The 27,382-nt window shown below is 48.9% G+C and overlaps 1 protein-coding gene across 5 annotated transcripts in view; it reads right to left on the bottom strand.

The window, feature by feature from the left end:
- Window positions 1–27,382, bottom strand: part of DPP6 (dipeptidyl peptidase like 6) — an 898,846-nt gene that overhangs the window by 49,043 nt on the left and 822,421 nt on the right. For 4 of the 5 annotated variants that reach the window (XM_078059778.1, XM_078059780.1, XM_078059776.1 and 1 more), the window contains exons 13-16: window positions 24,451–24,558; window positions 23,228–23,319; window positions 22,342–22,389; window positions 20,557–20,675 (exon numbers count right to left, since the gene is read on the bottom strand). In XM_078059778.1, coding sequence (XP_077915904.1) covers window positions 20,557–20,675; window positions 22,342–22,389; window positions 23,228–23,319; window positions 24,451–24,558 — 367 coding nt within the window. The remainder of the gene's footprint in view (window positions 1–20,556; window positions 20,676–22,341; window positions 22,390–23,227; window positions 23,320–24,450; window positions 24,559–27,382) is intronic. The other variant, XM_078059777.1, reaches the window with a different exon arrangement.

Genomic DNA, 27,382 nt, shown 5'->3' with positions numbered 1-27,382 from the left:
ATGTATCTGTGCGTGTGAGCGTGTGCACGTGCATGTATGCACACATGCGTGTATGCACGTGTATCTGCGTGTGCGTGTGTGCGTGCATGTATGCACACCTGCGTGTGTGCACATGTATCTGTGCGTGTGAGCATGTGCGTGTGCATGTATGCACACTTGTGTGTATGCACATGTATCTGTGCATGTGTGCGTGCATGTTCTTACATGTGTGTATGAGTGTGTTGTCCACACCAACCTACAGCGTGTTACTAAAACTCATGCTTGAAAAACTCTATGAAAATAAAATCTCTTCCCCCCAATTTCCTCATTTTTGTTACGTCAGTGGACAATTTAGAGTAATTTAAACAGAATTAATGATGTAGAACACCACAGCAAAATACCTTATAACACATAAGTGAATGCTCTGTGGAGAAGAAGTAGAAATGTAATTTGAACAGCCACATGAGTGACACTTTTAATTAATTTTCTCCTGCTTTAGTAGCCGTGTTTTTAAAGTGTGACAGAACAGATGTTCTCTCTTAAATACCAGCCCCCTAACCGCACACTATTTTTATCTGAAGTCTCAGTTTCCCGAGTGGGCTGGGACTGGGGGCGATGGAGTCGGCATGCTTCATAGGGAAATACTTCCAGAAGAGAGAGAAGAAAACAAGTCAACCAATGCAGTCCTTCCCTCGGTCGGGGGGCCTGTCTCTAAGCGAGGGGTGCATCTTAGAAGCAAAGGCTCAAGAGCTCCCAAAAGGCCAGCAGAAGTGGCAGAAATGAAGCTCACAGTAATTAAATAGGAGCGGGACCCAGAGGGTGAGCCTCAGGCTGACTTTGGCGCATCAGAGATGAACGGGGGGCTTTAAACCCCTCCTGGGAAGCATTTCTGAAGGTCACGATGTGTCTCAAGGTGCTCATTACCCACCCCCGCTGCCCAGGACACAGACTTCTTTAAAATCCTGCCCAGGAATCACTTCTACCTCAACTGTTGCTTCTTAAACAAGACAGCACTAATAGGCGCAGTGGATGGATGTTGTGTTTACTATTTTTCGTGGATTCTGAGACGCCAGTGACTGCGAGATGAACCACTGGTTTAAATAAGATTTTACTGGGGCGCCTGGGTGGCTCAGTCATTAAGCATCTGCCTTCAGCTCAGGTCATGACCCCAGGGTCCTGAGATCCAGTCCCACATTGGGCTCCCTGCTCAGCAGGAAGCCTGCTTCTCCCTCTCCCACTCCCCCTGCTTGTGTTCCCTCTCTCGCTGTGTTTCTCTCTGTCAAATAAATAAATAAAATCTTTAAAAAAATAAATAAGATTTTACAGAGATGGCAAGATGCATGTTGATTTCAGAAAAACCAAGAATGTGAGAAGTCTATCTCGGAAGCAGGAGACGGTGTTTCGCACACCCTCCATCCAACTCCAGCTGGACCAAGATCACCGGGAGGGCCTTTAGAAAGGTGGAGGCTGGAGGGGGCCACTCCAGTCTCCAATTCCATAGTTTGTGATGGAGCCTGTGAATTTGCACGTCCAGCCGAGCCTGTGTGCTACTCTTTGAGAAGCACTGCTCTAAGGTAATAAGTCAGAGTGGGATTTTTGGTGGTTGAGGAAGGGTCTGGAGGAGCCCCTACTTGGGGACTGTATCAGTTTCCCAGGGCTGCCATAACGAAGTTCCAACATCTGGCGGGCTTAGGACAACAGAATTTACTGCCTCACGGTGTGGAGGCTGGGAGTCTGAGACACGCAGGTGTCAGCATGGCCAGGGGCCCCCTCTGTGAAACCTCCCTGGGAGGGTCCTTCCACTTCTGGTGGTGGCCAGCAGTCCCTGGTGCTCCTTGGTCTACCTGCCTCTGTTGTCACGCGGCTTTCTGTCCTGTGTGTCTGTCTCTTTCCCTCTTCTTATAAGACACCAGTCATTGGATTAAGGTCCCACCTTATTCCAAAATGATTTCTTCTCCATTAATTACGTATGCAGCAATCCTATTTCCAAATAAAGTCACATTCTGAAGTACTGGGGTTAGGACTTCAATATATTATTTGGAGGGGAGGGGTGGGGGGGGACGCAATTCAACCCACAAAGGGACCTAGAGGCAGGTCTTACTTTGTGGTCAGAAAAGCCACATATGGTACACACTGACCCTGTTTGCAAGACACTCCCTCCTTCCCCACCCCCAGAGAAACTTTCCATATACATGTTACTCAGCTAAACTGTGCGACTGCCCTAGGCCAATGACATACAGCACAGACGCAGGTCACCATCGGAGCAAAGTCCCCCTGGGCACTTGTGCCCTTGGCAATTATCCTGAGCATGCACCCATTAGAATCTTGCGGTGACTGTAGACAGTGGCTCCAAATCACAAAAAAGAAAAAAGGGGCTCTTTTATGCCCAGGCCTACAAATGATGATCATTCTGACAATAAATAAATTAAACTTTACTTCTTAGGTAAGAGCATAACGTTCATCTTGTCTGAGCTCGCCCACGTAAAACCATGTGACCCTGGTTTCTGAGCCGTGGTCTCCTCACATGTAAAATGTGGACAGCTATGCCGTTTGTAAGGACTAAATGAAGTCGACGTTCTTTGCAGTTCTTGGCATTGCAAGAGTGAGATAGATGGAAGCTGTTATTAATAATTATTAATAATGTAAACATCCCTCAGTAGCAGCTGGGAATTCAAAGGAGACGGAAGTTTGATGCTATGCTTAAGATCTGGAGGATGTGGGGGTCTGCCTGCCCAGGCAAAGTAAAATTCATCATCTGTGTGTTTCTTCATTTTGTTTCAATTTGGAAACAGTTGAGGTGATCTATCTGGTCTGAGTGCTCTGGGGACAGACTCTCTCTTGCCCTCTGCATGAAGATGTGCACACCTTCCACACTATCTAGAAAGGTCCAGATCCTGGCCTGGATCTTCAATATCCACTTCAGCTAACCATGAAGGCCACACCAACTACTTCTTATACCCAGAAAGTAAATAAAAATCCTTTGTCTACAGATACATTCCATCATAGTTTGGTCATTTTGGCCTAATTTTTGCACAAAATAGAAACATAACAGCTATTAATAACTGACCTCTATGTAAATTCACATCATCAAAACAAGAGGTGAAACTACTTCCCACTACAGGGAAAAGGTGACAATAGTTGAAGGCCCCACCTCTCAGGTATGAGTCAGAGCTAGGGCGACAACAGCAACAACAGTAACGTCACCATCGTCACCATCATCACCATCAACACCGTCATCATCATCATCATAATCATCATCATCAACACCATCATCATCACCATCATCATCATCAACACCATCATCAACACAATCATCATCAACACCATCATCATCATCATCACAATCATCAATAACATTGTCACATCAACAATAACATCATCAACAATGAATAACAGAACCATTGTCATCAACCCCATCATAATCACATCAGTATCATCGATGTCATCATAATCATCAATAACACTGTCATCATTATCAACAATAACATCATCAATGATGGACAACAGCAATAACATGGTCATCATGATCATCAACAATAACATCATTAGCAATGAATAACAGAACCATTCTCATCAATAGCACCATCATCAACAACGTCATCATCATAATCACATCACCACCATCGCCATCATCATAGTCATCAATAACACTGTTGTCATCATCATCAACAATAACATCATCAATGATGAAGAACAGCAACATCCTCACCACCACCGCTACTAGGTTCTGCTAGGAGTGCTTTATGAATAATAATAATTTAAAGCTTATGACAACCCTACCAGGCAGGTACTATAATTATCTCAATTTTATAGACGAGGCAGCCAAGACACAAGGAAGTCACTTCCGTTTCTTCCTCCTTGGTAAGGACCATTTGCTATTTTTCCTCCCCATTTTTACCAGTTACCAAATGCTTTCTTTCCTGGCTACCTATGGCTTTTATAGTTTTTCCCAAAGAATTTGCTATATTCTGCCCTTTATTGTTCTCCAGTGGGTGGTGTCTGTCTCCTCGACAGTAAGCTCCTGGAGCACAGGGAACAGTTCACACCCATGACGTGGGTGAGGTAGCCCATCCCAGCTGAAGCTCTTGCCAGCTCCCTTCCCATGCTAGTCCCCTTGATGGATTTCACAACATGTTTAAGGTCCCTAGACTCTGGGCTACTTGAGGGCAGGGCCTCTCTGTCTTGCTCATCCTTGCATGCCTAGCCTGCAGTCAATATCTGGCAGATAGTGAGCATCAGAGAGAGACTTCTCGGTTTGGACGGCTCTGTCTCTGTGGCCCCACTGGGTGGTGGACAGAGTCAGTGCAGGTGGTGTGATTTAGACACTGGAGCGGGCAGCAGACATTGGCAAATGCCCCGTATCGCACCGACCCCATACAGGCCTGGGAAGGCAGGAACTAACATGCAGGGCTGCAGTGCCCTCTTGTGTCTGGAACTTCACTAGGGCTCAGTATACATGTCTGTGGAAGAAGCATTGGAGGAAAACCATCAGCAAAAATGGCAGTTTGTCCCCGTGCACAGGAGATAGCGAGAGTGGTGTTCACGGGCACCTGGAGAATTCAGGTGTGGAAAAAATAATACTGATTCTAGCCCCGCCCGTGCCCCTGATTAACTGTGTGCTTTGGGCAAGATGTATAAAGTGTCTTAACATTCTCATCTGTAGAATGGGTGGTGGCTCTGTGGCTCGGCTAGTGGGAAAGGAAACAGTGAACTACTGGACTTTCAGAGCAGCCTCTAAGGCCTAAATCTATGGACTTCTGTTAGGTAGAGTCTTACCACGCGTCTGTGACTTCCCTAAGGTCAAGGACGATGCCTTATTCAAATGCATACAGTCGGCTCCAGCAAAGTTGCTAGCACATAGAGGATTCCTCGGTTCTCCCACCCCCGTGCACACATCTCAGTAAAAGCACCGATCACATGAGATGACATTTCTGGTAAGGGTGCTCCCCCCTCAACACGAGTCCCTCAAGGCAGGACCTCTGTCTAATTCTTTGACTCCTTAGCATCTAGAGGCATACAGCAGCTGCTCAATAATTTAACTGGATGAAAGAGCGAGGTGAAAGTCAGAACCTGTCTTAGGGAAATGAGGCAGGGGGCGAAGGGGCTTCTCCCTGACATTTTAATGATTCTGCTGAGATAGAAACCAGGCAGAAGGGACGTTACTGTGTTTAGGGATTCCCTATATTCATGTCCATGTATGGACTGACAGCCACAAAGCATAAAACAGGTGGCTTTTAAAAATATGTTTGGAGTGCTGTATTATCATCCAATAGCTGTCTAACATGATCTAATACCTTCTTCTGGGAAAAAAATTAATGGAAGTGAAAACAGATGTAACATTTAGCCAGATGTCTCTGCTCATTTTTCTTTGAATGTGACTATTTTAAGATCATGGATGACCCTACTTTATCTCCTTGGAGAGAAAAAATTTGCCGATTTGGCACCACATTTCCTGAAGAAAGCGCTTTGTAAGAAGTTTTGCTCCTTTTTCGAATTCATTTTTCAATCCTCTCTGCCCCTGCTGCACCTTCGGTTGCCATTTTGGCTTTTTTGTTGTTGGACAACACTGAAGAAGACAACCGCTGTTTCATGTTTGTGTATTAAGCTCTCCACTGTGCTGAGTGCGGAATGTACAGGATTGGGATCACCCACAATTTACATGATTATCTGTAGCTCCCATTCTTATAATGAGTGTGCATTTACATGTTGGATATGGGCTAAACTCCTAACTGTAGGTCTCTTGTTGACTCTTTTCCTTAACAGCGATTCATTATTAGCATGCAAATCTCCTCGTGGTAGTAGGACGAGGGGCTCACACCACATCTTCTGTATTCTCACTCAAATGTGAGCCACCCCGTTTTTGAAGCTACGTAACTGGTGTGCATGACACGGACAGAACTTACGAGAAAACGTGACTTCTGAGCTTTGTTTTTCGCCTTTTTCCTTAGTAAATCTTCCAGGTTTACCTCTTTTGTTCTTTCTCTGGGTACAATGTGCCAAGCACACAAAACCTTCGATGGCCAGCCATTATGTTAAGCAGGACACACGTGAGAAGAACAGTGTTCACAGAAACACCAGCATGGCGGCCGGAGGGCGTGGGGTCTGGTGCCGCTACTGACTGGCTGCGTGGTTTGCCTAAGTCACTAACAGCGCTGTGCCTCGGTTTCCTCAACAACGAAGCAAGGAAAGCGGAATTAACAATCACCGCAGTTTATTTTGTGAGAACTTTCTTCCTCATGTGGACCAGTGGTTCGAGTCAATGATGGCAGACACGGACAGTGCCAAAGAGCTCCCCGGAGCAGCAAAGATCGATTCACAGCTAGCAGGACAAGGGATAAATAGCCTTACGTCTCTGAAGACAATTTATGTACGGTATAATGGGAAGAATCTATTAATATGAAAACTGCCTTATTCAACCATGCTGGACAGTATGGATTAAGTACAAACACCTTCGAAAGATTCCTACAGATCAGTTTTAAAAGGTATCATGGATTCATGAGTGTCCAGCATTGGATCCTTGAGACTTAAATAGATCTACTTCTCTTATGGCTCCTTTTGGCTATTTAAGCTTTGGTTACTCAGTGATAACCAAGAGGGAAGCTCATAATTGGGACCAAAAACCAATAAGGAACTCCCCCTGGCAATCCATTGTGTTGCTTCGAGCAGACGTCACAGACCGGTCACCTGTGGTTCGGATGTAGCCTGCTAATGCTCTGCTTAGCCAAAAGGAACATGTTTCAAATTGTAGTTGGTTTCCAACATTTAGAAATACGGTTTTTATATAAAAATATGGGTTTTGAAGCTCTGTTGGAATAATGTAAGAGCCAGAAATCAGCACACCCCTTTTAATCCGCCAAGTGGGGTTCACTCACGGACTTTCCCTCCCTGCGCCACCAAGCATCTACATATGCAAGTGTTCTCTTCGACAGTGAGAAAGGGGAGGAGCAGAAACTCATGGCTAGACAAGCATCTGTTATCCATTATTCCTTTTCCTTTCCATTAGCATCAATAATTAAGTTTGTGATCGATTCTTTTTATGTCTTATCTAAAATATTTTATTTATTTGACAGAGAGAGAGACAGCGAGAGAGGGAACACAAGCAGGGGGAGTGGGAGAGGGAGAAGCAGGCTTCCCGCCGAGCAGGGAGCCCGATGCGGGGCTCCATCCCAGGACCCTGGGATCATGACCTGAGCCGAAGGCAGACACTTAACCAAATGAGCCACCCAGGTGCCCCTTTATGTCTTATCTAAAATGGAAACTTTTGTTGAGGGCCAGCTATACGTTTCCAATCGAATACTTCTAATTCATCTCTGCTAGGCAATTAATGTTCCCTGGTTTAAAACAAGAACATCACCTACTATAGGAACTTGGGTGGGAGAGATGGATGGATATTTTGCTGGTGGTCAAAATATGCCAGCAGTGTGGTTTAAGGTGAGGATTCCTTTCGTCCAGTGCCAATGCCTCCTTATCTCCATCTATAAAACAAACTTTTCACAAATAACCACTAAGTGGAAAAATAAGATTGACTTTCTCTGGGTATCTTCTTTAAAAAAAAAAAATCCAGATTATGAAGCGAGGCTCTGACATGATCAGAGAGCTGAAGTCACGTCCTGTCCAAGGCAGGTAGGTTAGGCAGAGACAGCAAAATACAGCCTGGACAGCTAAGGCACAACCTCCTGAGATTCTCTGGCAGCTGGTGAGCCTCGGTGATGCCATACCCCATGAGTGGACAATCATCACGTTTTCAAAAGACAACTCAATAAAGTTGGCTTAATACTAAACTTTGACTTCACAGATACAATGGGTTTTGGTGATGGGATTAGAATGCACTTCAGATCGCTCAAGTGTGCAGTTTTTTAGTGTTAAGTGCCACTGTATGTGGCCAGAGATACCCAATGTTTGGAGAAGGTGCCTAATGTGCCTGGATGCTGGCCTGTTCCCTACAGGTGATCTACTGCATCAGTAATGGAAAAGAACAACCCCGGACTCCTATGTTGGCGAGAATATGAGGTCACAGAGTCCCCAAGAGCCCAAAGGGATCTTCCTAAGACCTCTCCGTCACTGGCCACCTAGTTTCTGCCTGGAGAACTCCGGGTAGGAGCTTCCACCATCACAGTGCGGACCTACAGGGCACATCCAGCTAGAACCTTAGAACGATGCTTACAACACTTCACGGCTTTTCCTGTGTTACATGCAGACAAAACTCCCTGAAACTTCATCCACAGGCCCCAGGGCTTCTCTCTGAAGAAACATGTCAAGTCTGCCCAAAAGGTCTATATTCACTTGGAAAATTCATTCAGACCCATCTACTGCATGTTAATGATATGATTTAAAATTGCATGTTGCATTATTTTTCTTGCTTGGAGCCCTCTTTCCTTGTTTACATTTCTGCCTAAAAAAGTAAATCAGTGCTTATACTTTCATATCCTGTAAGTGTACTTTTATGAGTGATGGCAGGAAATAATGTCTTAAAGAATATTTAGGCTTTCCACATTATGAGAGGTAGCTTTCATAACACCTTAAAAAGGGCACAGGAGTTCTTTTCTGGGAAGTTCTAGAGTATAATTATGACTTTGAATTCGGTCTATGTCGGCCTCCAAGTGTAGCATTTTGGTGGAGCTTTTATTCATTCCCTCAAAAACTATTTCTTTATTGAGAACCCGCTATGCACCATGCATTGTTCTAGGTGCTGGACTCCAAGCAGGGGTGACACAAACCTCCTGCACTCACTGAGCTGACATTCTGCAGGCAAGACGGGCATTGGAACACATACACAAAAATATCCGTGGCAGCCGTGAGATGTGCTAAGGGGAAACTGAGGCAGGGTGCGGGGACAGAGAGCGCCTAGGGGGTTGCTACAGAGGAAGGAGACATGGCAGAGATGTGTTGGGAGGGAAGGAGGGAGGGAAGGAGGGAGGGGAGGAGGGGCGCGTCTATGGGCTCCGGCCCCTGACGGTTTGCACCCATCTCCAAGACTCCTATACACATGGCACCCATCACCACCCTGAAGCACTGCTGGGCTCATGAGCGCACCTGTATCACCCCACAAATACCCAGTCTATGGTAGAGTTGCTGTGTAGACGCCAACGAAACAGGTCCTGCTTTTGGGGAGCTTTGTGCCCAGGAGGGAGAGGTACAAGACACAACAGCATAAAAGAGGCAAAGAATACTCTCAGAGGAAGGAGAAAGAGAGGGTGGATCAGAGAAAGTTCACGGGCTTGGACACCGGAGGCTGGAAATCTGAGAAGGGGTGGGTAAATAGTTTGACAGGTTTTGAACGAACATTAGGAACATCTCAGCCATTTATTCCAGCAGGGGCTTGAAAACAGAAGGGCCGCGGTGGCTCTGTGAGAGTGTGACTGGAATTTCAGGACTCGGATGCCCGTGGGTGCAAGTCTATGACTTTGACCTGCATTCTCGAATTTATCATTTCCAAATTTACTAATTCACCAAAAACAGTCTCAGTGTCTTCCCTGATTGATCTGGAAAGCCCATGCTATACTTCTGAGCTAATAAAATATTATAATGCCAATGAGACATCATTTTGATCTGCTTTGTATATCGACGTCCCTTTAACGTTGCCCTTGACAACGGGCGGGCGGGGCTGCTACCCGGGTCCGAGGCGCTCTGGCCTGACCACCGGCCACCCCAGAGCTGGCGGAGCAGTGTGAGGTTTCTGTCTGCCGGTCAGTTGGCCAGCCGTCCCCCCCTCATAGATCACGTTTGTCTGCCCTGGGTCTGTGGCAAACAGGATTTAAGGCAGATAAGAAAGATACAAATGCAGAGATAAAATAAAACTGGCTTAAAATGGATAGGTGGGAAAAGCAGAACAATGTAAAAATAAGGATTACAAAAAAAAGAGAGAAATCCAGGAAACAGGACACAATGTCAAGTGTGTGCTCTGGAGAACCTACCCATGGGGGTCATCCGCCTCCCTCGGAACTCTCCAGCGGCCGTGCAAGGGGTGGGCGCGTGGCTCACAGCCCACACTCACTTTGGACATGAACGCCTGGTCAGATGTGTGGTCTGCAAGTATTTTCTCCCCCCGTGTGCGCTGCCTCGTCTCTCTGTGGATGGCGTCCTTGGCTGTGCACCAGCCTTTGTGTGTCATGCAGTCTCACTCGCTTCTTTTTGGTTTTGTTTCCTGAGCTTTTGGTGTCATGTCCATGAAATCACCGTCAAGACCCATGTCACGAGAATTTCCCCCGTGTGTTCTAGGGGTTTTACAGGGTCAGGTCTTATGCTTAAGTCTTTAATCCATCTTGAGTTGTGCGTGTGTGTGGTGTAAGATAAGGGTCCAGTTAATTCTTCAGTACGCAGGCACCTGGTTCTCCTGGCCCCCTCCCCACCCACAACGAACCTGCATGCACCTCACTCTTCTCCAGTGTGGGGGGCTCACTTTCCCCCCTGCCCCTCTCACTGCAACTCCTCCAGCACAGCTGTCTTTTCAGAGCTGGCTGGAATCATCTAGAAGTTTCTTCTAGTTTTAAAAGCACTTTTGTTTTAGGAATCTTTACTAACAACTGCATAAAATTTTATCCAATAATGATTTATAATTTTGTTAAAGTTTATTAGTTTCTTTGCTCATCATTTGCCTCTTATTTCTCTTTGAGCAGCCCCCTTCTTTTGTTCAAGTGCATCTGTGTATAGTTTTTTCCGGGGCAGATGCACGAATGGTAAATTTTACATATTTGAACATCCCCAAGTTCCTTTTCCTGCCCATTTTATGAACAAGAGCTTAGTGGGGACAGGACAAAATACTGCTTTCTATCAGCAGTATCTTATAGATCATGTTCCACTATTTCCTGAACTGTTGTTTTGAAGGTGAGAAGTCTGATACTACTCTGAGTATTTACAATAAAAAAAGAAAAGGAAAGAAAAATGAAAAGAAAAAACCCTCCATAGTGCCCCTCCCTGTAACCTTATGTAATTTCTAAACTCTGAATTGCCAAGTTTCATTTGGGGGAATTAAATTCAGCTCTTTCCCCAAATTCTTGTAAGACATTCCATACTTCTTTCCTCTCTAATAACTCAATGCTCAGTAGGATTTTCTTCTAGTATATCTTGGTTTATTTTCCCCCCTTTATTCTTCCCAGTCTCCCCTAGAACCTCCACATGACAGAATGCATTTCTTGGATCTATTATTCATATCTCTCAAGATTTCTTTGAGTTTTCATCTCTGTCCAATAGTGGTCTTCTGGGCAACCCTGCTGGATCTTCCAGATTACGATTTGGTGGGGTTCTGTTCATAATGTTGCCCAAACAAGGACACTTTTGAGAATGAAGAGAAAGGCAGCAAAAATAATTATGAGGCCTCCATTGATCTTTGTCAGGCATTATCTGGCTTTCTTGGAAAACCGGGGTGTGCAATGACCCCTCTCTTCAGTTTTTCTTTTGAACTAAAAAAAATTTAGGGGAGGGCATATATTTTGTTGAGTGAGTTTACTCTTTTTTTCTTTTCAATTAAGCTTTTAATTTTAATTCTAGTAGAGTTAACATGCAGTGCTGTATTAGCTTCAGGTGTACAACATGGTGATTCAGCAATTCTCTACATGATTCAGTGCTCATCAAGAGAAGTGCACTCTTGGGGCGCCTGGGTGGCTCAGTGGTTAAGCGTCTGCCTTCAGCTCAGGTCATGATCCCAGCGTCCTGGGATCGAGCCCCGCATCCGGCTCCCTGCTCGGCGGGAAGCCTGCTTCTCCCTCTCCCATTCCCCCTGCTTGTGTTCCCTCTTTCGCTGTGTCTCTGTCAAATAAATAAATAAAATCTTAAAAAAAAAAGAGAGAGAGAGAAGTGCACTCTTAATTCCCTTCACCTATTTCCCCCATCCCCCCACCACCTCCTCTCTGGTGACTCTCAGTGTGTTCTCTGTAGTTAGGAGTTTGTTTCTTGGTTTGTCTCTTATTTTCATTTTGTCTCTTTCATTTGTCTTGTTTCTTATATTCCACATATGAGTGAAATCATATGATATTTGTCTTTCTTTGACTGACTTATTTCACTTAGCATAGTACTCTCTAGATCCATCCATGTTGTGGCAAATGGCAAGATTTCATTCTTTTTCATTCTTTAATATTCCACTGTATATCCACCACATCTTCTTTATCCATTCATCTGTCCTTGGACACTCGGACTGCTTCTATAATTCAGTAAGTAATGCTGCAATAAACATAGGGGTGCATGTATCCTTTCAATTTAGTGTTTTCATATTCTTTGGGTAAATACCAAGAAGTGGAATTACTGGATCATATGGTAATTCTATTTTTAATTTTTGGAGGAACCTCCATACTGTTTTCCACAGTGGCTGCATCACTTTGCATTCCCACCAAGAGTGCATGAGCGTTCCTTTTTCTCCTCATCCTTGCCAACACTTGTTGTTTCTTATGTTTTTGATTTTAGCCATTCTGACAGGTGTGAGGTGATGCCTCATCGTAATTTTGATTTGCATTTCCCTGATGAAGAGTGATGTTGAGCATCTTTCCATGTGTCTGTTGGCCATCTGGATGTCTTCTTTGGAGAAATGTCTGCTCATGTCTTCTGCCTATTTTTTAACTGGGTTGTTTTTTGGGTGTTTAGTTGTATCAGTTCTTTACATATTTTGGATACTAGCCCTTTATTGGACAGGTCATTTGCAAACATCTTCCATTCCCGTAGGTTGTCTTTTAGTTTTGTTGATTGTTTTTACTTTTTTTTTTTTTTTTTGTAGTCACATTCTTCATCAATCACACTACATATCCCAGGCTTTGGCTTTCACTCTCAATGTGATCTATTTCTATTTACTTTCTAAAAATTCTTCATTGTTCTGTCTGCTGGTGGCCCCCTACTTGGTGATCCAGTGGTGCCACTGATTTTTTAATTTTGTGTTTCTTTTACCATTTAGTGTAGAAAAGAGAGAAACGTATGTGGTCCGGAAGCCATTCTGAAGAAAAATACACTTTAGGGAATGTGATGTGGTGATCCTAAGCAAAGTGGCTGGTTGGAGGGAGAGCCTGAAGGAAACCTGATGGGTACAGGCTCTTAACTCGCTGGAGTTGGGGCAGTGGGCATGAAAGGAGTGTGTGGATCATAGAGCTGTTATAATTGCACTGAATGGTATTGTTTATTGTCAATCGACATTTCAAAGAGCACATTTTCAGGAAAGACTTTTCATTTTGCAGAAAGTACCCTCTCACCTGGTACTCGCACAGGTCAGACACCTGCCTGGTGATGCAGAAGGGGTCAGGTGGGAAAGTGAGAAGTTTCTTTCCCAAGGGAGATACTTGTTTGGCTATTACTGAGGAGCAACAGGGCTCCACCTGAGTGATTTGCTTGGAGTCTGGCAGCATTTACTGATGAGTTTAACATCTTCCAAAGTATTCATGTATATTATACTAATGATATAACCGGCCCTGAGAATCTCTTCCCTTGTTCTTGGTACCACAGCCTCAAAGGGAGTAGCTCCAAATGTTTGAGAGATTGAACAGATGTTCTTCCTCACAAACACACTAGCAATGCTCCAAGGAGTCTGAAACTTGGTTCCAAACATTCACTTGGACAAACTCAAAATTAAAAAGGGCAGCCCAGGTTAATGCCTTGGAAACTTGGTCTAAGAGATGTCTAGAGGATTAGGTAGCTTGTAGAAGCAAACCATGTGCTTTTCCCTTTCAAAATCTTGTTGTAGGGGACTGATATCACCCTGTATGTTTGAACCTAATAATATAGTTTTGTCAATGAGGATGCAGATGATTATTTTTCTAGCTCTGGCCCCATTATATATAATTATTTGAAATAATTTCAGTGGAAGACAATATTTAATGCTTACATTGGGCCAGGCTGTAAGAGGGTGCACCTGCTTAGATATGCACTGGAGGACTGGGTGTGAACCAGCATTAGCTCTGGGCCACTTTGGAGGGGTCTGGAGCTATCGTCTCCTCATTCCAAAAGATGTATGACTGACAGCTGTCCTTCAGTCAGAAACCTTGGGCAACAACGTTCCCTCAGGAAAATTTCTCTAGTGGTGTCAAGATCAGTAACCATTTCTATTCCTTCCAGTAACAGATATGTGGTGCGTGGGCACCACCTCCTCCCTCACTGCTAAGTGTGGCAGACATGACCAACCAATCGCTCATGACGTTCTTCCTCACTGAGCCTGGACTTGGCCAAAGCATCCTTCTTATCTATAGCACTGTAGTCAGTGACTTTCAGTGAAGTGAGGCTGGTCTGCAAGGCCAACACCTCTTTCTCATCCCTGCCATTCATGGCTTCGTTCTGACTAAAACTCAGGGGGAACTAACATAACGTAACACCTCAGTGTGCATTTCTCCCTCAGTTACATCCCCCGAGGTCAGGATGTGGCCAGGGTGGCTGGGAATACTGGGCATCTGAGGGAGTAAAGGCAGAGAGAAGAAATGGCACACAGAGAGAAATTACCCAGTGCTGAAGAAAGAAAGAACGTCTGGTTCCTTCCTAAGTTCTGCCAAGAACCGGCCGTGGAGGGCCCCTTTGGCATATGTACTCTGGAAGCCACCAGGTTCTTCAGCTCCATGCTTACAGGGGTGACTTAAGGTTCTGTGGCTCTGGCAACCACAGTCACTTTTGGAAGCTTCTACCCTGCGGGCATAAGGGCAGAACCAGGGCTTCCAGCACCACCTGATGCGGTATCAGACGGCCACTCACATTTGGAAACACTGAATAAGGGACTTGCTTTGCTAATTTCACAGAAGTTAACCATCCGTAGCGTCAGCCCCACCTTCCAGATGCTGAGTCAGGAACTGGCGGACATCTAGGACACTCTTCACTGATTACTAGGGTGATGATGATGATGATGGTGATGGTGACCGTGATCACAACAGTATTAGCTGTCATTTACTACACGTTTACTGTGTATTAGACACCATGCTAAGTCCTCCATGTGCGCTGGTATCTCCATCAACCCTGACAACAACCTTGTGGGTACTGTTGTTGCCCCAGTTTTCAGGACGAGTAAATGGAGGGTCTAGCAAGGCTAGCCAACGTGCCCAAGTCACAAAGCTAGTGAGTGGAGGAGCCCAACTTCTAGCCAGCTCTCTCCAATTCCATCCTTCATTGCTCTCCATTTCTGTGATTTCTCTCTCTCCATGGCAGCGACAGAGATGATAGAGCCCCGAGCATTTAATTGTAAGAACAGTCATCTGGATAGAGTCACTCGCTTTATTTTAAGCTTACGTCATTGTATTTTGTTTCAATTTGACTTCAAGATGGAGAAGTTTGTCTTGATAAATTGAGTTGCTGAATCTATGACCAAACATCTCAACCACTGGCAAGTGGCTCCTAAATCACAACTTGACACGGAAGAGAGGTGAAGGCCAGGACCGCAGCAGGATTCACAACACAGGTTGTTCTGTTCTCCACTCGCAACAGGAAGAAAAGCTAGAGTTCCATCTTGGGTTCCATGAAAAAGAAATTTATTAATTTTTAAAAACATGAAACTGTTTTGGTATGAAATAGCAAACACTGTTTAATGCACAGGTCCCATTTTCCTGGTGGAATTCAGTCGTTTCTTAGAAATAGGACTGACTGAGTCCTTCTGACAAACTTGAAGGAAAATGAATCATGCTCTTGGGATTCAGTTTGAAGAGAAAAATCCAATTCTTTAAACAGAGCTATGATTGCAAAACTCAAATTATGTAAACGGGGTGCTCTGATTCAGTGGCTCATGGTTGACTTCAGCTGGGGAGGAGAAAACCCTAACTACTTTTCAAAGCACCGTGTGACGTGAGCATTCATTTTGCTTTCTGACATGGAAGAAGAATTTCTGGAAAAAATGTACGCTTCTGCTAACATGCCAGCATTATCTTCTGAATCTTCTAACATGGGTTAGATCCCATTGCTTTCCTCAGCGGCTCCTCTCATTCATTCTAGAAAGTGGCACAGCCATTAGGAACAGTCTCTATCACCAAGTCTAATGTGGCTGCCCTTAAATGTGTGTCCCCGAGAAAAACAGCAACAGGGTTTCTTTCCTCTCTTATACAAGAAGGTGATTTGAGTCACACAAGGGAGGTGTCGTGGGTTAACTGTGTCCCCCTAAAAGAGATGTTGTAGTCCTAACCCCAGTACCTGTGAATGTGACCTTATCTGGAAATAGGGCCTTTGTAAATGTAATCAGGTTTAAGATGAAGTTGACTGGAGTGGGGTGGGTCCTTACCCATGGTTGGTGTCCTTACAAGGAGAGGGAAATTGGGGTCCAGGGACACAGGAAGAAGACCACATGCCTCTGGAGGCAGAGATTCGGGTGGTGCATCTACAAGCCAGGATCACCAAGGATTTCTGGCAGCACGAGAAGCTAGGGAGAGGCACAGAACAGGTCCCTTCTTGGAGCCTGAAGCAGGGTTAACCACGCAAACAACTTGCTTTCAGACTTCTGGTCCCCAGAACTGTGAGAGAGTACATTTCTGTTGCTCTAAGCCCACCCAGCTGGTAGTAATGCTACGGCAGCTCCAGGAAACGAATACAGAAAGTGAGTACTTTTTCCCTCAAACATAACACTGGGGTCATCTAAGATGGGAAGGTCATATCCCAGCTCTGTGGGGGACGCAGCCAGGCTTCTGAGCTGCTGGCCCAGGACAGATGAGGAATCAGTGATAGTTCCGTCACACATACTGGTCTGAGCATGAATCCACAGCCATGTCCACACTGCTTGGGTTAGCTCATCCAAAGGGCTGATAAAAACCAACCCTTACCCAGAGGAAGCTCTGGGGAAGGGATAGGCATTCGCTGAGCCATCAAAGACAAAGCACAGAAGTGTGAGACAGTATGTTCAGTGCAGGGAGCTCTAAGATCTCTTTGTGTTAGAGTAGAAATTGCAAGGAATCAGAAATGGGAATAGAAACACCAAATATAAGGAATGTGCTTTTCAAATTGTGAAGAGCTGAGCAAATATTAGGTATTTCCATCATCACCCTTAGTGGGTCAGTGAGAAGACAAGTAAGTGTGCAAATCAAAAGCTTATTGATATTTCCTGGAAAATCATTATAAAGTGTTACATCATAACACAGTATTTTGGATGCATCTAGCTTCAATGCCAGACCCTAGAGATCTGGAAAGAAATCTAAACATCTATACATTAAATATATGGGTGAATTTCCACAAGGTTCTACAGCATCTGGTTTACAGGTGTTCCTCACACAAGCATTCAGTGACCATCTGAAACCCATGTCTTATAGACAGAAATACTGGCATATGTAGGGGGGGCCTCGCTCGGTAAGGAGTGGGTGTAAGCATTGCAAACATGAGTCTTTCCTCACCTACGCTATTTTAACCTATTGTGTGCAAAAGTATAAAAATAACGTATGCCTTTTAAAATTTTTACATCATAAAAATTAAGAATTTAAGAATTACAGGGGTGCCTGGGTGGCTCGGTTGGTTAAGCATCTGCCTTTGGCTCAGGTCATGATCTCGGGGTCCTGGGATGGAGCCAGAGTTCGGGGGGAGGGGTCCCTGCTCAGCGGGGAGCCTGCTTCTCCCTCCACCCCCTCCACTTGTGTGCATGCGTGCTCTCTCTCTAATAAATAAAATCTTAAAAAATTATACGGAAATACAGAAATGACAAGCCTTGAGAAAGCACAGACTATAAACGTTAAGAAGTGTTGGAGAAGACAGCACAGGATGATGAGACTAAGTTAGTGTGATGATGAGGGAGGAGATCACCGCATGCCAGGGGAAGGACCACACGCCAAAGGGCGAGTTACACAGCCGCACTCCCTGCAGACAGCTGACGGCGCCAGTCAGCTGGGATCCAGTTACCACGCCAAGCACCCTCCTGTAAGTTAAGGGGACAGGGCCACAGCAGATGAACTCACCAAAACCCCTCATAATGGAAGGTGCATAGACAGGCAGAGGCGTTTATATGGGGGTGTTGCAATTTTGCGACCCTGCAGCTGCTCGCATGATCCCCAACCCCACCGACCCCCCCGCGTGACGGCCCGAGGCTGCGCTGAGTGGGCATCTGTCTTGGCTGGTTGCTGTCCACCCTGTCCTGGTTCTAAGTAAGTCCTTGGGCTACCACTTCCTCCGCTGTCCATACTGAACTGTTCACAGCTCCCTGTGGACGGGCCGAGCAGCTGTGAACGTGAAGCATTCCCCGATCTCCCCTCCCCTAATTCACAGAGAATCCACTAATGTCATCATGTTTTTCTTCAGCCCAAATGGGGAGGATTCTTTGTTGGTGGTGCTGTTCTGGCTGTGTCTCAGAGGCCACGTTAATCTACCCAGTGCTGCAGGAGCAGAGAAGGAAAGCCTCTCGAGCCGGGGGTGGGGACATTATTTTGGTCAGAGGCTTATAGGAGTCTCCAGAGTAGCTTTCGGGTGTGAAAGAAATACACAGGGGATGAAGTTTAATGAATGCTACTGTGGGCTACACATATGGGCCTACTTTAATCTCTGCTGAGAAACATGGGGGTAAATAGAATTATTGAGACTTAATTTTGGTTGTTAAATGGGACTTCTTAAATGCAAGCCTCTGCTGGACAGGTGGGGGCTCCCAGGCTGAGTGGGGGGATCCTCCATACAAGTCAGCACTCTGCTGGATGGATGGGGGCTCCCAGGCTGTGGGGGACCTGCCGTGTGATCTCAGCACTTCTAGACGGATGGGGGCCCCCAGGCCTAGTGGGGACCCTCCACATGATCTCTAAGCCCTTATGGCTGGATCTAGGCTCACAGGCTGGGGGTGGGGTGGGCACCCTCCATGCGATCTCAGTGCTCAGCTGGACAGATGGGGCCTCCCAGGCTGTGAGGGGACCCTCCACGCGATCTCAGTGCACCCCCATGCCCCTCTCATGCTGCACCCTCCCCACTACAGTGCACTTCACGCTCTGAATCCCACCCTCGCCTTCATTTGAGGTGCCACCTCATCCGTGAGCCTACCCTTGCTTCTTCGTCCCCAACACAACCCCCAAGCAATCAGACTCTTGGACAGCGTAATCACTCTCTTCGGGAGCTTCACCCCGTGGCAATTACCAGCAATGCTGGTGGGGGACACCGGAGGCAGGACCCGGATTAGCTCTCACGGCCGCTAAGTCCCCCTCACCCTGCCTGAGGCCCAAGGGTTCGCTGCTGTAGGCTTTGTACACTTAAGTCTTTTTAGAAAATCCCTTTTTAAAAATGAGGTTTTGATTAGGTTTTGGGGGCAAGGTTAATTTGGGAATTCGAGTTACTTTAGCCAGAAAATAGGTTAATATAAAAAAAATATTTACAGAGAAATTTTGTAGACAAGGGGCTAGTTTATGCTGATGTTAACATAAGGCAACACGCTAAATATTTAAATGGATTTTAAATGACGGATCCTTGTCTGGGACGTTCTTTTTTAAGTTCACTTCGATCTCTCCCTTCTGCATTTTGTTAGGACGCTTCTCCTCCTGGAGACGAGACTAGGGATGTCTGATTTCGTGGCTCCAGTCAGGCTGCTGTCTCAGGTCCTGGCGGGCCGGCTTGCCACTTTCCCATCTCTGCCACATAAACCTCCACATTTCCCCAAGTTGTAAGCTCCTAAAGATCCTGCCATGGGGCGGCAGGAGTCGCTGGCCTGGCAACCAGGAGACCTTGATACACCCGACTTCCTGTGGAGTTTGGTAATAACCTTCGAGGGGCCAAGGCAGGGCTAAAGTTGTATTTCAGAGGCCCCCCCCCACACCGTTTGTCTCCCCATTATCTTGGGAGAATGTCTGGGGCTGAGCCTGTGGGGGTCAGGGGGCTGAGTCGTCCTGTTGTATGGCTTCTCAAGACTTTGGAAGACACTCATAAAAAGAGGGTGAGGTCGTGCCCTGGTGAGCACCTGGCAGAGGCTAACGAGACCGCGCTCCAGCAAAAATTCTCCATTCTCCACCACAACTCGCAGGACTGAATTGCTCCCGGCCTGGTCAGTCCCATCTGCGGCACGGTCTCATCCTCTGAGGCGATCTCAGTGGCTCTTCTTTGACATATACTTTGTAACAACCATGCTGATTAGCACTTACGTCTTCATGGGTTCATACCTTATCTTTCTAGCACAGGAGAACAAGATGCAAAGATACCGGTTTGTCCACTGTGGGACATGGCTACCATTCTGTGTATGCTGACCGGTGTGACTGGGAACTTTCTGGGATAAATCATCCGTGAATTAGGTCACAGGAGAATAATTTTTTTCCTGTCTGAGGCTGTTTTCTATCACCTCCATCCTTAAATATGCTTGAGAAGTTGATCTTTGAAATTCCTTTATTGCCTTTCTACGTGGCCTGCGTTCATCAAGGTGTGAGATACTCACTCACCCACTTCCCAGGACTGTGTGTGGAAAATGCTGATGAACTTTGGTTAACAGCGCGCAAACACTGGGATGGGCCGTGGACCATGAGGGAAGGCGTAAGACCCACCGAGAGGTGGTGCCGAGACCTGCTGGTGGGAGCCCGGCGCGGCGTCCGGGCAGAGCCCCCGTTCTGGGACACGCTTCCACCGCTGGCCAGCACTGCACCTGCTGGCGGCCCCCATGCCCGCGACCGGGCAGGACTCCCCCTGCCCGTTCTGGGACCCGCTCCCGCCGCCGCCGCCTCCCCTGCGCACCGTCGCTGTGCGGGCCTGCCGCGCCCCGCTTACCTTCACACTTGAGCAGGAAGAAGTCTGCGCTGTGGCTGAAGGACGCGCTGAAGTACGTGCAGTTCTCCACCAGGTCACAGGACAGGCACTGCCTGTTGAAGGTGCCCACCGTGCTGGCGCTGGAGGGGCAGAGACGGGGGGCCGTGAGCCCAGGCGGCGGGGACCAGGCGCCGCGGACAAGGTGCAGACCCCAGCCCGGCTGCAGGGCTCCCCACGCGCGGCGGAGTCCCTGACGCTGCGCCTGCGCCTGCGCCTGCGCGCTGGGCCTCTGCAGCGTCTCCCTGGGAACGCGCCGGAACGCTCGGCTCTGCGTCCAGCTTCCTGCCCGGCGGGCGCCCCAGCTCCGAGGAGCTCAGCTCGCAGCACTTCTGCTCCCCAGGGGCGCGCTCTCCGGTGCGCACTGGGTCACCCGCGCGTTCATCAGGCCCGGGCGCCCCCACTGGGGGGGGGCACAGTGCTCGGCCCCAGGCCCTTGGGAGAGGAGGAGATGGCTTTCCGGATCTCTGGATTGTCTCCGAGGGCCTAGCGCTGGCGCACGGCACGTCAGGAACCCCCGGGAACCCCCGAGACGCGGGCTGAATTGAACTCTGGCCGTTCCGAGCGGGACCTCCCGCAGAGTCGCACCGAGAGCTGGTGCTCCTCACTCGGTGGGGCCGGGGGAGCAGGAACCCCGGGACCACGCTCAGCAAGCACAATTTCACGTCAAGAAGGCCTGAAATGTGTTTCCAAAAATGAAGATACCGAGGAGTCTTTGCACACACCTGGAGGGAGTTCCTGCCTGAGCATCTTGCAGGGGAAGGGTCAACTCTGACCCCAGGCCCCACCGGCAACCTGTCTACAGGGGCTGATCCTTCGTGCCAGACAGAAGAGGGCCTTCTAGCCTATGTATAAGGTAGAGGAGAAGGTAGGCGGTCTGCCTTGATCGCCTTCCGTCCTGTGGGGGGCAGGACCGATCTAAGTTATCCTGGCAGACCCGCACGGCTACACGGAGAAGCCAGCCTGTGACCCATGGGTTTGCCAGTTTTCCTCCCTCCAAAAGGATTCCCCTGAGCCCGGCTTTTACACTCTCAGCATATGCACCGGCGGGTGGGAGGGGCTGCTGGTCCACCTGATGGGCTTCTCCAGTGTCCCCGCCACGGGGAGGGAAGCCAGGCTTTGGCTCCATCCAGACCGTGAGTCACCCTCTCTGGCCCTCAGGTCCACAAGGGGCGGCTGGTGTGCATGTAGGCCACCACCCGCTGCTACCTCCTTCTAGTCTGGAAAACATCGAGCAAGTAAAAGTTGCCCTATTTCCACCTCTGGTGACCCCGTCTCAGAGCCCGACACCTGCTCTGGGGAGAACAGTCACTGGGGCGACACTGAGGAGGGACCGACCCTGGGAGAAGTCTCCTTTCCAGGATTCGGATGTCACCCCCTCTGCCTTCTCTGAGGTTACGGAACTGACCGGGGTCACAGCGGGTCGGCCACGATGCGGGGTCGGTAGAGCTGGCCTCCGGCAAACACCCTACCAGACCTGCCTCCGACCAAACCCACTGAGAACGAGCGCCCCAAATCATTCTTGGACAACAGTGAGAAGGAAAGACCGTCGGTTATCAACACGAGAAAGTGAGTCGGGGGAGCTCGTTTGACAGAAGCAGAAAAAGAAAAGCTTCACATGCGGTGGTCTCCGCAATTCTTGCTCACGGTCTCTGGACGTTACAGGGTTGCCCTGTGGGGGGTTTGCCCGGCGCCTCCCCTGGTGCCCTGTGGCCAAGCCGAGGACCTCCTGGGTCGGTGCCCACGTACCTGTAGAGCTGTCTCCTCCTCGGCAGGTCTTCTGTGCTCAGGAAGTAGCTGCAAAGACCAGCAGGTGCACAGGGATCAGTGGGCTCCAGGGCAGGCTTGCCTTCCACCGCCAGGCTCTGCCTGCGCTTCCCGGGGACTTCTGTCGGTGCATGGGGACAGGCCCGACTCTCCTGCTCAGGCCCAGCCCCACGTGTGCGGGCGGGGAAAGCCACGAGCCACACACCCGGGGGCGGGGGCAGGGGGGCGGGCTGTGCCGGGGGTGAGGATGGTGACGCGTGTCCCTGGACTCAGATGCGGGAATTTCTCTACAAGATTGGTAGCCTCCTGGAGGGCCAGGACCCAGCCAGGTAATCTCATAAAGCCTGAGGCAACGATGCCGGAGGAGTGGTGTTCACCTGCCACGCGGAGTGCGGGCGGGAGCCTGGACTCTGGTCACAGGATCAGGGAGGAGGAGCGGCATCCCGGCCTGGCCTCCGCCATCTGAGCTGAGCCCTAGCTCCCCCGTTACCGTCTGAATCATCGGAATCACCTGGGGTCAGTGACTTAACTTCTCATTGTTTCTGCTTGCTGGTTTTTGGACAGGGGACCCTGTAACGGAGCCCGTGGGACTGCTGTGCGGAACGAGAGGATGCTCCCGGGGCACCTTGCACACCGCCTGGAACGCGCAAACCGCACACCGCAGGCCTGCTGCGACCACCACCCGTTTCTCCCCGCAGGTCTGGCCGCTCAGCTCCCCCTGCTCAGTGTCTTGCAACTTTGGAAGTGGGGCCCTCGAGACACTGGACCTAGGGAGTCCCGTGTGACTGAGAGGAAGGGCCCGTCTTGCAGCGCTGGCCCGGGCCCTGGGGCTGGAGGCCTGCCCACCGCCGCGGCCGGCCCTACTCACATCTTATTCCGCTTCTCGTCGTAGGCCAGGATCTTGGTCACGTCCCAGTCCCCGGAGGTGATGGACTGTATGTTGTCATTACTGCTGTTAGGCTGGAGCACCAGACGGTACATGGGGGAGCTGGCGAGCCCCACCCACGCCTCGTTCCTAACCCAGGAGCCCCGCACCATGGGGGGTGCCGTGGGGGTGCCGTCTGCCCCCCGCCTGGGGCCAGCCCGTCCACCGAGCCTCCGCTCACCACCCCGGGCCCCAGCCCTCTCCCCTTCTCTGAACGTCAGCAACACAGGGACTGGCAGAGTCCGTGTCCGTGGAACCCGCCACCCGCTCCCCCGACGGCCAGTGCCTCCAGCCGCAGCACACGTGTCTCCCGAGACACGAATGCTGCGTAGGCGGCCGATGCCGTTCTTTACAGTGTGCGATCCCGCTACTGGAGTCTCTGCCATAGGGAGACTGGGAGGGAGGAGAGAGAGAAATGTGGGGAAGGGAATGAAACGGGGCAAGGAAACGGAGGAGAAAGGAAGTGGGGAGGGAGGGAGGGAGGACACATGTCTGCCATTCTCTGCCATCGTGTACAAGGATGGCTTGAAGCCGTTTTACGGAGTGTTGCACTCTCTCGCCCTGAGTGCCTCACAGAGTAGAATAATTATGACAATAAACTGTAAGGGAGGGATGCATGACCCTCTCGGCAGGAACAGTGTGATCTGGAATGGGGTGTGGAGGGGCCGGTGTGAGGCACAGAGGATGGCAGGTGCTGGGGAGGCAGGTGGGAATCGGATGCTGAGTAAGTCAGGTGGGGCCCGTGGGGGTCTTGGGAGCAGGGAGAGCCTGCGGGGAGCAGGGGAGTCTGGATGGCAGTGGGGGCCCTGCGACAGAGGGTAAGGGGACAGCCCAGCGGGTGGGGAGGAAGGGTGGAGGGCACAGAATCGTCAATCAAAGCCGTAGACCTGAGTCCTCGGGTCCCATAGTCTCCTGTCACACTGTCAGAAGTGCCATCGTTGAGCGATCTTTGAGCCATAATAGGAAGGGCCAACGCGACCCACTGCTCTGAGCAGGACCCCTGGACTTTGCGAGCCCCATTCTGCCCCACCTTCGGGAACCTACCTTCCAGTTCCCGAACCTGGGGCTCGCTCCGGGGCCCTTGCAGATGACAAGAGCGCCCAGAGCGGTCACCACAAGTGGCTGTCACCAGCACAGCAAAGAGTTTTAGAAACGGTCAAGATTACCTGGGATGATGACACGGTGATGTGATAGAATTTTCCTTGTCCCCCCTGTGGGATGGCTCGGACAAAGAAGAACTTTCGGCCATCCTTGGAGAACACCGGTTCTTCATTCTGTGGATGAAAGCAAAGGATGCAGTCTATAAAAAGGCTTCATTTTGAAGAGGTTGACCATGACAAAATACATTTTGAGATCCATTTTCTATGTAATTTCTAATGAGAGATCCGGTGGGAAGAATAAACGGTGGGTGGGGCCTTTCCTCTCCTTGGGACTCACGAGTCAAACCTATCTTCTAGGAGAAGAGGAAGATTGAGGAATTAAGCAGAGACAGAGAAAGACATCCTTCGTTAGAGAAGCATCCATAGAGCGGACTTGTGTGCGCACAGGCTGACGGGACAGAATCGGCCGTGGGTGCGGGAAGCTCAGTGAAAGCCCAGCGCAGGGCAGGGCGGACTCCTGGGTGGGGGAGGGGATTTATCATCCATCGTGAAGAACGTGGTTCTGAACACTCACAAATCTGATTTTGCCTAAACATGAATTCTACACGTTCGGTCCTGTCTTTTGTTCTTTTATTTCGTAAAACCCATCTCACACCAAATAGCCCACCAGGGAGACAAGTAAAAAGAGAAAGAAACAGCAAACAAGGACAAATTTCGCACATTCTAAGATGCAGGTGCAGGGAACAGTCCTTTCAGGGACCTCTAACACACACAGGCATGTGCTGGGATCCGCACATTTCTTTCCCTGGAAAGAAATCAGCATTCCCAGCTCTCCCTGGGGGAAGGAAGTCCAGGCTGGATTCAAAGCCGAGACCTGCAGCGTGTTGCCCTCATCTCTGTGTGGCCCCCCAACACCAAGCAGTCACGGCTCAGCCCCGCTGGCCCCAGGGTCCGGCTAATGCCTCGTTGGGGAAAAGGCATTTGTTATGGCGGCACCTCGGCATCTCTGGAGCTCCAGCCTGGAAGTTTCCATCCATGAACTCCAATTAGTTGGCTACGATATATATTTTCTGATTCAAGGAGCTCCACGCTAATGCGGGCTGAGAACAAATGGTAAATAAGCCCCAGCTGGTGCCAGGAGCACACATTTCCCTGCAATGAGTGAATGCGTACCCGCAAATGCGATGCGCCCAGAGAAATAAACTAACATGTGATTAAAATGACATTTAATCTTCATGAATATTTGCAATAAAATGAAACCTTTAATCTGCAAATATTTATTTTTCTATTTAGAGCTGGCAGCGTGGTATTTAAAAGCAGAGGGAATGGGAAAGCGAGCGGTGACTTTGGCTTTTTAAATGTCCTTCTATTTGCCAACTGTGGGACGGATACTGCAATATTGCCTCGGTTTTCTGGGGGAAATGTTTGCACTTTTGGCAGAGAAAAATACTCTGAATGAAGGTAATAAATAATTAATTTTGGCCAGATGCTTTGCTGTTACACTGAGAAGGCCCTCATCATTTTGATGTCATCTTTACACTGATGAGGGAGGGCTCTGCACCAGCCCCGAGCCTCTCGGAGACCTGGTTTCTTGGGCAGTAAATGTATTCTCGGTGAGAAAGCGCAATGGTTTTTGAGGAGGGGATCCAGATGTTAATCCTGCTTCTGACTCTCCTGGGTTTTGGGGGAAGTGTTCTAGTCTCTCTGCGTTAACAGGGAGTCTCTCGTGCACCAGGCCTAAGTCTCTCCACGCCACTCGCAGCAGATCAGTGAAGAAGGAGATTCGTCGTGAGTTATCTGTATCGTGTTTGCCAATTCCTTCCAGAGAGTGGTTCAGATACACTCACCTTGCCCAATCTCCCAGCCTGGATTCTGAAATCACAAAACCAAAATTCTGGTAAAAGAAGAAAGACTGTCAGATGTTGGCCCATAGGCCAACCCTTCAACCAGAGGATGGGTTCTGGGACTCTACACTAAATCCCCATGGATCTGCATCAGGATGACACTGCAAGGTCATGGCTGGTGGTGATGGAATATGTGTGTGTGTGTGTGGGGGGGCTGCCTATTCTTCTGGAATATTCCTAGAAGAGAGAGAACTGGGTAGACCTCCACCTGTGGGACACACACACACTCGTCTCCTTTTGTTGGCTCATGGAGATCCCCGTGGGGTCCATGCAGCGGCCTCAGGAAGGACAGGGGAGGAAAAGAGAGGGGATGGAGGCTCAGGTCTGCTCCAGCCCACCCCTGTTTGCCTGGCAGCCAGGGATCAGAAGACCGTTGATCCAAGCAGACTGGGTCTCCCGATGTCGATGGGACATCCCACACTCTGTTCTCTCCAGGATACCGTGCCCTGCTTGGTGAGCAGACAGCCGTCAGCCTTGAACACATTCCTAACTCACCCTCCAGAACCTCACAGTATCTTGAGGGATTCGGAAAGGCTACAGATTGAAAGCCAGGGTCCATCAATTCCTTTAGGAAACATCTCTTTGAAAGGAATGTCATGAGAAACTGTTGAAACTGGATTTTCCTAATGCCCCCAGAGCTGTGTGTTAGTGATGCCTGAGGCGTGGTACCCACAGAAATCAGGGCCTCCCCACGCTCGCCGGACCAGACCCGGGGATGCACCAGCTTGGAGGAAGCAATTCCTTTATGGGATGTGCCATCTTCCACTCAAAACGGCATGACGTGGTTTCCAATGGCTGTTTTAAAAATGATAGCTGTTTCCTCAGTAAGTGCCTTAAAGTCTACATTTTAGAAGTGCAATTCTTCATGCTACTTTTTAAGTGCTGACTTGATTTTGCTTGGGAAGATCTGGTTTCCTAAGTCACATCCGGGCTGTCTGTCTGGAGCGTGGATGGTGTTCCCAGGTGGCCACAAGACGCCATGTTGATAAATACAGAAACATCCCAGTGCCGACGGTGTCCCTGCAGCGCTGATGAAGAGGACAGCAAAGCAGCCCAGCCCTGCAGCCTCGGGACCACGAGGACCAGCCAGGATG

The sequence above is a fragment of the Halichoerus grypus genome, chromosome 12 (assembly GCF_964656455.1).
Source record: "Halichoerus grypus chromosome 12, mHalGry1.hap1.1, whole genome shotgun sequence".
Classification (NCBI taxonomy): Eukaryota; Metazoa; Chordata; class Mammalia; order Carnivora; family Phocidae; genus Halichoerus; species Halichoerus grypus.
This window is presented reverse-complemented; position numbering and strand designations above follow the sequence as displayed.